The following is a 10,281-nucleotide window of genomic DNA, read 5'->3' on the forward strand; positions in this document are numbered from 1 at the left end:
CCAGATTAGGTGAGTCACTTACTTTGTGCAAACACTTCACCTAAAGGCGAAACAAGAGTAGATAAGAACGCACTGTGCGATTTGAGGCTGCTTGGCTGCTGGGAAACTAACAGTCACCAACACACAAACACACACACACATACACAGTGAAACTGACTGTTGTCTCTGTCAAGACCCTCGTGTTTGTCTTTAAAGCCCTAAATGGCCTCGCCCCACTTTATATCACAGAACTGTTGGACTATTCCTCCAGCGTAAGATTGCTCAGATCCGACAACAAGAGACTTTTGAAGGTCCCCCAATCAAGGCTGGTAACAAGGGGCGATCGAGCCTTCGCAGTGGCAGCTCCACGGCTGTGGAACGACCTCCCACTGACCATCAAGTCAGCCCCTGACCTACAGACTTTAAAGACTCTGCTTAAAACCCACTACTGTTGTGAACTGGGCTACTGAGATGTTTCTGTTGTGTTTTTATGTAGTATGAATGTTTGTCTTAAATGTGTGCAGTTTGGAATGTTGGTTTCCCCCATGTTTATTATGTTGTCCTTTCTCGTCTTGCCATGTCACCTTTATGTGTTTCTGTTCTTTAGAGTCCGCGCCCAGGGCGCCCTAAACCGGTGTAATTTGGTGCGTGTTTAAATAAAAGTGACTATGACTATGACCAGGGACGTGCACAGATAGACACGAGGTGGTGCTAGAGCACCTGCCCTTTGCCCTTTTGAAAGTTAATGTTTTTTTGTTTTTTTTAAGTTTTTTACAGTGTAAGCCTACTGTATGTGGCCCATGGTGACATCGATCAATTCTCGATTAAAAGTGTGTAATAATAATGCCCCAAAATGCGTTGTAATTTTGCCAGACCCCCGCACACACACGTGTGCCCGCAGCACACCCGTGCCCTTCCCCTCCCTCTCTTCCTTGTCAACGGTAAACGCGAAAAGCGGACACAAAAGGAGGCGCGCTACTCCTCCACTGCCCTTTCCCCATCCAGAGTGCCCGAATGATGACAGCTAACCAGCCAGGTAACACATAAACGAAACGAGTGTATTGTTTGCTCCCTAAGCCTCAGTTGCCAAACTATAACTTGCATTTATTTGTCTCTGTTGTGAAATAAGTCTCATACAGCCTAAATTAGCCGACTGCCCACCTGCTTAAAGTCGCACAGAAATTAAAAAAGCATTCTGTCCCGTTTTGGTTCACATAATTGGTCATAGTGTTCACCTATTCAACGATGTATGCCCAAAAAATCACCAAATTCTACTTTTATTGTAATCTTGTATCAAAGTATCAATATCAATTTCTTACTTCTTGGAAAACGGTAGGTCACGTGCAATTACGACAACAGGTACCTTAGATTTTAGGCCAATCTTAGTAATCTAGTAATCTTAACCAAGTGTCACCCCCCCCCTCCCCCGGTCAACAACTCGCGCGGCAATCAAAATACAAATTATCTGTCAACACCCCCCCCCCCCCCCCCACATACAGTACAGTTCTATGGGCCAGTACAGTTCTATGGGCCATAAAGGGACATACTGTATATCTATAAGTAGAACTGTCTATGTTCCACGACCCACAGACATCCTCCTTTCGCATTCACCCATTTGTCCATTTGAGATTTGATAGTTTGCTTCATATTGGTACTCACACCCACACCCTCCCACCCTTCCTTTCGCACACATGAAAGGCTTATGAAATCAGTGAAGTCATGTGTCAATGTTCAACAGAGCAGACTGAATGAAATGCAACCGCACTGCCTGAGTTATGAAATCTTGTGAGCCACTGTCAGAGTCAGAGTCTGAGATTACGGCGGTATCCTTCATGCATTAACACTCACGCCATGTGCAACCGAGGGGGCGGACAGCAGCCTGACGATGATGATGGAGAGGGGGCAGATGGCGATAAGATTGTGATCGGGCAACCTCCTTCAGACAGAGTGGGTTGTGGGTGACGGACAGAACAGACTGCGTTCATCATGTTTCAGACTGTCTGGTGGGCAGCAGACAGAACAGAAAGGTCCTGGTGGTGTCGGTGGTAGTGGTGGTGTCGGTTCGTAGGAAATGTACTAGGCTCTCTTATGGCCTCTAGTGGGGAAAAGGAGATGATGTTGCTCCTCACTCCATCCCCACTCGCTCTAGTTCCCATATGAATTGTCTAGAAAAGCAACCTTTCTCCCTGCCCTCCTTGAGATCTTGATTAAACCTGATTCGATACTGCAGGTGAAAACTTATGCTTCTCTACACGTCTACCAGTCTGTCAGTTATTTTTCCAGAGAAGGAGAAAGGAAGATTGCATTTTAGAAAGTCTATACAGGGCCCTTATAACTCTTTTGAGCTCATTGACTTAAATATTTTTATTAGTGAAGTATTTTTCTTATGGGATAAGTGAGGGATTGTTTTGTATTGTCTTACTATGGAGTGGATTGCATTGTTCATTACCAGTGAATCTCTCTGTTCTCTTCCAGAATGTGAAGCTGTTGCCATGCAGAGGCTCCCCGATGAAGTGTTCCCCATGGAAACATCCTCTCCCAGAACCTTCACATCGGACCTTTACTCTACAGACCTGAACCTTACAGAACACCTGATAGCAGTGGGCATCAGCAATGGCACAACGTCAACCAACCTTCGGTGCACCTACAAGGAGGACTTCAAACGCATCCTGCTTCCTGCGGTCTACACCATGGTCTTCCTGATTGGTCTGCCACTGAACACTGTGGTTATCCTGAAGATCTGGAGATTGCGAACTAAACTGACCCGGAGCAACATCTACATGCTCAACCTGGCAACCGCTGATTTCCTGTATGTGTTGTCGCTTCCTCTGCTCATCTATAACTACGCCAACCATGACTACTGGCCCTTTGGGGAACTGGCCTGTAAGCTTGTCCGGTTTCAGTTCTACAGGTAAAGCACAGTGAAGCTCACCTTGATTACATACAGTACCCATAAAAACTACCCCCCCCCCCCTTGGACTTGGAATCAAAATGGATTTAATTTAGTTTTTTGTTACTGATAAATACAAAGTACTCTATAATGCCAAAGTGAAACAAAATTACTTCTTTTTTTTAAGGTGCAGTGTGATTTAGACAGCCTCTAGTGGTGAGGTTGCAGATTGCAACCAACTATACAATTACATGGTGCAAAATGGTGGCTTCTGGGAAGGACCCGATCCCCATGTAGATATAAAGGGTTAATTCTAAGGTAACAAGAAATAATGATTATTATTTTCAAGGGATTATACACTAATTGCAACATACGTATGAATATTATATTCAATTTCTTCCAAGTCTACACAAAATTCTGCCATGACATTCTACACACTGATCCTTTAATTGGAAGGAAGAAAAAAGAGATAAGATATAATTGATTCCACAAGCAACAGATTTCTTTTTAGGCAGATTTTTTCCAGATAGGCTGATTTATCCCTGATAGGCTGCACATATAACATTAAAAGAAGTGCAGTAGCAACCAAGTGCAAAAGGAATTAGTTAAAGGCTTAAGTAAAGAGATTACACACCAGATGGTTTGCTCGATTGCTCGTTTTCTGATCTAGCACAAACAGACCTCTATGGAGAGTATCCAGTACAAATGTGCCCGAATAGAGATACGTTATTCGGAAAGGCAAAAGTTTTTGTCTAGCACATTTCAGCAACAAGGGAATTCTAAGTGCTTTACATGAGACATTAAAAGCATCAAGACAAAGGGCAAGAATCACATTATAAAAGGACATATGAAACTAAATGGAAAAAAACAAAAACATAAAAGGACATTTAAACAAAATGCAGGAAAAAATAAAATAATAAAATACAATAAAAGATAAAGATAAGAAATCAAGTAAAATACAGTAAAAATGATAGATTAAGAAAATGTTGTACTGGATAAATTTAAATGTAATGGCTCCTTCTAATCAATTAGTTAATTTAATTAATTTTCTCTTTCACTTTGTCCTGTCAATGAGAGTCTGCATGTTCCCAGGTCATGTAATACTACAGCCGGTCTTCAATCTATTATACTGTGAATTCGTCCTGGCCTTCCCCGAACATGTCGTTCCCTCAGGTCACGGACTGATAGAATTGGCAATGTCTTAAAAACTATTGCAGCAATTTTCACAGTACAAGTCTGTATGTGTCCAGATTTTTCTAAATCTTGGTAAAACCATTGGTTAGGTGTGTAGTTTCCATCTATCCCAATCAGACTCACAATGAACAGAAAAATAGAACTGTATATTTGTCCTAGCCTTCCCCGAACATATCGTTCCCTTGGGGCATGTACTGATAGAATTGGCAATGTCTGAAAAAAATATTGCGTCGATCTTCCCGGGCTTGAACTTTTTAACACAATACACATCTGTATGTGTTCAGATTTTTCTAAATCTTGGTAAAACCTTGGTTAGGTGTGTCCTAGTTTCCACCTATCCCAATCAGACTTACAATGAACAGAATAATAGAAAAATTACACATTTAAAATTCAATAATTAATAAATGATCATGCAAATTACTGTCGAAAAATCCACATTAACCAAATTTAAAAAAAATACTTTTATCAAGAATAAAAGTTACAGTGCAGTGTATGAATGAATAATTATTTCATTTAATAAAAAGCAGCGGCAAAAAAAGTCTTCAGTCTTGATTTAAAAGAACTGAGAGTTGCAGCAAACCTGCAGTTTTCTGGAAGTCTGTTCCAGATATGTGGAGCATAAAAACTGAACGCTGCTTCTTCGTGTTTTGTTTTAACTCTGGGGACAGAAAGCAGACCTGCGCCAGACATACTGAGAGGTCTGGATGGTTCATAACGTAGCAGCAGATCAGAAATATATTTTGGCCCTAAACCATTCAGTGCTTTATAAACCAACAGCAGTATTTTAAAGTCAATTCTTTGACAGACAGAAAGTCAGTGTAAAGACCTCAGAACTGGAGTGATGTGATCCACTTTCTTAGTGAGGACGTGAGTAGCAGCGTTCTGAATCAACTGCAGCTGTCTGATCAATTTTTTAAACCTGTAAAGACACCGTTACAGTAGTCGAGTCTACTGAAGATAAATGCATAGACAAGTTTTTCCAAATCCTGCTGAGATATAAATCCTTTAATCCTTGATATATTCTTCAGGTAATACTGTAGTAGGCTGACTTTGTAATTGCCTTAATGTGACTGTTGAAATTCAGGTCCGAGTCCATGACTACACCAAGATTTCTGGCTTCATTTGTGGTTTTTAGCATTATTGATTGAAGCTGAGCGCTGACTTTTATCAATCGTTCTTCTTTGGCTCCAAAAACAATTACTTCCGTTTTATCTTTGTTTAGTTGAAGAAAGTTCGGGCACATCCAATCATTGATTTGTTCAATGCACAAATTTGTGTGCTGTCTGCGTATCTGTGGTAACATATTTTGTTCTTTTCCATAAGTGGAGCTAGTGGGAGCATATACATGTTGAACAGAAGAGACCCCATAATGGAGCCTTGGGGAACTCCACAGGTCATTTTTGTCCACTCAGATTTGTAATTGCCTATAGACACAAAGTAGTCCCTGTCCTTCAAGTAGGATTGAAACCAGTCTAGCAGTGTGTCAGAAATTCCCAGCCAGTTTTCCAGTCGGCTTAGTAATATGTTGTGGTCAACTGTATCAAATGCAGTGCTGAGATCCAGTAATACTAAGACTGAAATTCTGCCATTGTCTGGAAAGGCCCAGATAATGCCTTGGAAACAGAATTTTTTTTCTAGCCGAAGTTACTCGTTATTCAGAAAGGAAAACATGCGCGTCATCTACATTAGCATATTGTTATGTTGGTGAGTGAATCACAGGAGACGCCGCGCTAATCTGACAAGAGACCATTGCCATTGCCTACAGCGAGGCGGTAAGAGAAGGACACATTTTCACTCACCCATTGTCAGATAAAGTTGGAAGGTCAAGCAGCAAGTTTCTTAATTCAGCTAGTGTTAGCTGGTCATTCCATTTTGGTAGGTATGGATTTGAAAGCGCGTTCCACCAGCATATCCATTGCAAATAACATTATATCCATTGCAAAAAACATGGCTAGAGCCATAACTTTAGATAATAGTAACGTTATTTCCAACTAGACAATAACTTCAAAAAAATAGGCTGCACTCAGTCTGAGACGAAATGTGGCTTGTGGATGTTTACTACATATGTGGTACTACATGCATTAAGATGACAAAATTGTTTGCGCTCTTCTTGAAGTGTCCTAATGGTATCTTTCATCAGGTGCATCATCATCAGGTACTGCCTGCATTGTCATAGTACTGAACTGCACATTTTGCAGCGTACAGTACTTCATTAATGTCCAAACTATTTTGTCTGACTCTGTGAGAGCGAACATTGCTAGTCATGTGACAGCTGGCATCTGAAATGGAAGCACAGCACCCTCTACTGTTGGATTTAAAAAAAAAAATCCCCCACACTCCAGTAATTGAGAGCTCATCGTCTCCCTTGGCTCTGGAGTCACAGTTAGATTCTGTAGTTAGTCTTAAAATCTGTAGTTTTTATTTATAGGCCGGCATGTTGATTTCATCCATAGAGTGGTGAGGTGATCTCGCCAGTTTGTAGGCTAGCATGTCTGCCATTGTGGGGTCTAATCCCAAAAAGGTATTGTGTACTGTAAACACAATGGCTGTCCCAAAAAGTCACGTCCACTCTATCCGAATACCGATACAAATACAGATAATTTTGTTGGTTATACAGATACAGATAATGACGTCTTGGTGCATCTCTTGTATCCAGACTGATTTATGAGAGAAACAGAATGTGAGCTCACGAAATCAGGATTGTCTCACGAAGCTAGTGTTCCATAGCTTTGGGGCATAATTGACAAAGGCTGCTTCCCCGATCTTCTTTCAACTGTTGCTGGGAACCTCCAATAAACCAGTAGTGGATGATCACAGCGTTCTTGAAGGCACATGCTTGACAAGGGAGTTCACCATGTATTCACTCCCTCAGAGTTAATACTTGGCAGAAGCACCTTTGGCAGCAATTACAACTGTGAGTCTGTTTAGATAAGTGGACCGGACGCAGCAGTCACCCATTCTTCTTTGCAAAAATTGCTCAACCTCCATCAAGTTGGAGGTTGGTGAACAATGACTTTTTAAGTCTCACCACAGATTCTCAATTTGATTGAGGTCTCAATTTGACTGGGCCATATATTGACTTTTTTTGTCAAAGCCACTACAGTGTGGCTTTGACTATATGGGTCATTGTCCTGCGAGAAGATCAATCTTCTCCCAAGACCCATCTTCCTCCAAGTCCCAGGTCTCAGAATTTTTCTGTACTTTGCTCCACTCATTTTGGCCCCTATATTTGTGAGTTTTCCAGTCCCTGCAGAGAAGCATCCCCAAAACCTGCTGCCACCACCACCATGCCTTGCGGTAGGGATCGTGTTCTTGATGTGCGGTGTTCGGCTTGCGCCAAACATAGCACTTAGTGTTGAGGCCAAAAGGCTTGATTTTACAGTATGCAGTCTCATCAGACCATAGAATCTTCTTCCACTTGGACTCCCACATGCCTCTAGGCAAACTCTAGCCAAGATTTTATGTGAGTTTTCAACAAGGGCTTTCTTCTTGCCACTCTCCCATACCCGCATCTGTTTGGAATGTGCCTTGGTTTTCATGGTGTAGTCTTTGGAATGCACTAATCAACTGTGTGAACAGAATAGAATTGAAAGTTGATTTGCCATGTGTAACAAGTACAGGTGCAGGTACATTGGAATTCTTGGCATCGCGAGTCCTTAGACCTGAAATTGAAATTGGTGTCTTATCAGCACTAATCAGTTCCTCATTCCAATCCATATGCAGCTAGACATTTAAAGGTTCCCAAACTGTTAATTTACTATCCGTAGTCTAGCAGTCTTATCAGTATCATCCTCAACTATTTATCCCATCCAATCATGGATGACTGTGTCTGTGTCCATGATAGGCAATGCAGTTAAACATTCAAGTATATAGTTGTTACAGAGTCAGTTGTTGTTGTTTTTGTTGTTGTTGTTGTCTATTGCATAGGCAAGAGTCATTAGCTAATGTCTATCAGGCAAGATGTTCAATTGTTCAAGTGTCACTGTGTGTTTATCAGTGGCAAAAAATCCGATTTAAAGCCATTTTGTTCCATGTTGTAACACAATGAAATGTGAAAAAGTCCAAGGGGGGTGAATACTTTTCATAGTCATATACCTGTGTTAAAGAGGATAACTATTGATGATCTAGAATGACCAAGTGTTTTACCAATGCATTCCATTCTCCTTTCTGTCCCAGTAATCTCCATGGCAGTATCCTGTTCCTCACCTGCATCAGCTTCCAGAGATACCTGGGCATCTGCCACCCTCTGGCCAGCTGGCACAAGCAGGGTGGCCGCAAGCTGGCTTGGAGTGCCTGTCTAGGGGTGTGGCTGGTGGTCGCCTTCCTCTGCGCCCCCACCTTCCACTTTGCCGCCACCGGGACACAGCGCAACCGCACGGTCTGCTACGACCTAAGTCAACCGGAACGTTCCTCCGACTACTACCCCTACGGAATGGCCCTCACCTGCCTCGGCTTCGTCTTACCTTTTATGGGCGTGGTGGCGTGCTACTGCCGGATGGCCCGCATCCTGTGCCAGCCGGCGTCCTACAGGGGCGCTTCCAAGGCCTCGGGAGATAAGCGGGACAAGGCGGTGCGGATGATCGTGGTGGTGGTGACGGTGTTTGCCGTCAGCTTCCTGCCCTTCCACATCACCAAGACCATGTACCTGCTGGTGCGTACGCTGCCAGGGGCACCGTGTCCGATGCGGAACCTGTTCTCTGTCATCTATAAGAGCACCAGGCCGTTCGCCAGCATGAACAGCGTTCTTGACCCCATCCTGTTCTACTTTACCCAGCCACGGTTCCGAAAGAGCACCCAGAGGCTGGTGCTCAAACTCACCACCTCGCTCAGGGACAAGGGAAGCCAGGTGTGAGTTTGAACTCATAGAACTCCAGAGAACCCAGAACGTGTTAACCAGTAGGCCCTCTTTTGGAATATAATTTATAAACATTGAGTACGTACAAGGCCACATTTATTAAAAACAGACTTGATGGGATAACGTGCGGCCCTCCATGGACACTTTGACCCATGCGTACGTACATTTCTGGAGAAATGAGAAACTACTGTACGATGGCAGAAGGTTGAGAAACGCTTTGAAATTGATACCATTGTGTAAAATAAATCGACATTATCTCTCCTATTATACATGAAGAGTTCCCTGGAGTGCACACAAAAAACATGATTTAGGATAATAAATGCAAACAACATGTTTTTGCTAAAGAATCCCTCAAATATGTTGTACAGTTTAATCTGGAATCATATTTAATTGGATTTGTAACTATATTTGCATGTTATGAACTGTAAATCTTCTTTGACCATTTGGGGAAATTACATTTAAATTGATGCTGTTTTCAGTGCCTCAGATGGGCACATATGAGTGCATATATATTGTTGTCATATAGCCTATTATCACATGTTTGTGGATGGGTATAAAAAGGCATGCAATTACAATGCGTAATGATGCACAATGGCCTACAAGAACTTCCATTTCACACTGTAGTAGATGTATGTTGTCATGCAGGAACTCGAACACCGTGGCCATTTCAAAAAGTATTTTCTTTACTGAATATTAACTGTGCGTGTCATGCTTATTACAGCAACAGCTACAGCTGTATTCTCATAATAAGTAAGGTGAACAGAAGGACAAATAACTGATGCCATTTTTGATGCCTCATTCGGGCATAATTTCATATTGTCACAGTGGGGTGGATGGGGATTCAACCCATGATCTTCACAAGTCCAACGCCTTGCCACTTGGCCACCATGCCACTTTGGCTTCAACCTCCCCTACAAGAACTCTCATTTCACACTGGGTGAAAAACATTTTTTTGCCTTTCTGTCAGGATTTGCCCTCACTGTCATCATGCAGTCAGTATGGATGAATATTAATTAGGGACTTTTCTAAAATAATTTATTTGTAAAAACACTGGACTAAAAACATACTTAAAACACAAGATGTTTCGGTGTTCATCCAAACAAACCAAACACCGAAAGCCCACCCACACCGATCAGTACTTAATGTTTGACTCTCACCATCCTCTGGCGCACAAACTGGGAGTAATCCGCACTTTACGACATCGGGCGGAAACAGGACCCACAAACCCTGAGGCGAGGGACAAAGAACAGAGACGTATAAAACAAGCATTAAAACAGTGTCACTACCCCGAATGGGCATTCTCCAAAACACACAAGAACTGCCAAAAAGTTTCCAAACCAGGAAATATCAGCCAGAAGAAGTC

The 10,281-nt window shown here is 42.3% G+C and overlaps 1 protein-coding gene across 1 annotated transcript; it reads left to right on the plus strand.

Annotated features, from left to right (window-relative positions):
- Window positions 1-2,471: 2,471 nt before the first annotated feature.
- On the plus strand, window positions 2,472-8,915 carry p2ry6 (pyrimidinergic receptor P2Y6; the record flags this gene model as incomplete). The annotated part of the gene is made up of 2 exons (XM_084435812.1): window positions 2,472-2,890; window positions 8,240-8,915. 2 exons carry the CDS (start codon window positions 2,472-2,474, stop codon window positions 8,913-8,915), a joined length of 1,095 nt encoding a protein of 364 aa, XP_084291938.1.
- Between the last annotated feature and the right edge of the window lie 1,366 nt (window positions 8,916-10,281).

Source organism: Borostomias antarcticus (assembly GCF_949987555.1).
Source record: "Borostomias antarcticus genome assembly, chromosome: 1".
NCBI classification, from domain to species: domain Eukaryota; kingdom Metazoa; phylum Chordata; class Actinopteri; order Stomiiformes; family Stomiidae; genus Borostomias; species Borostomias antarcticus.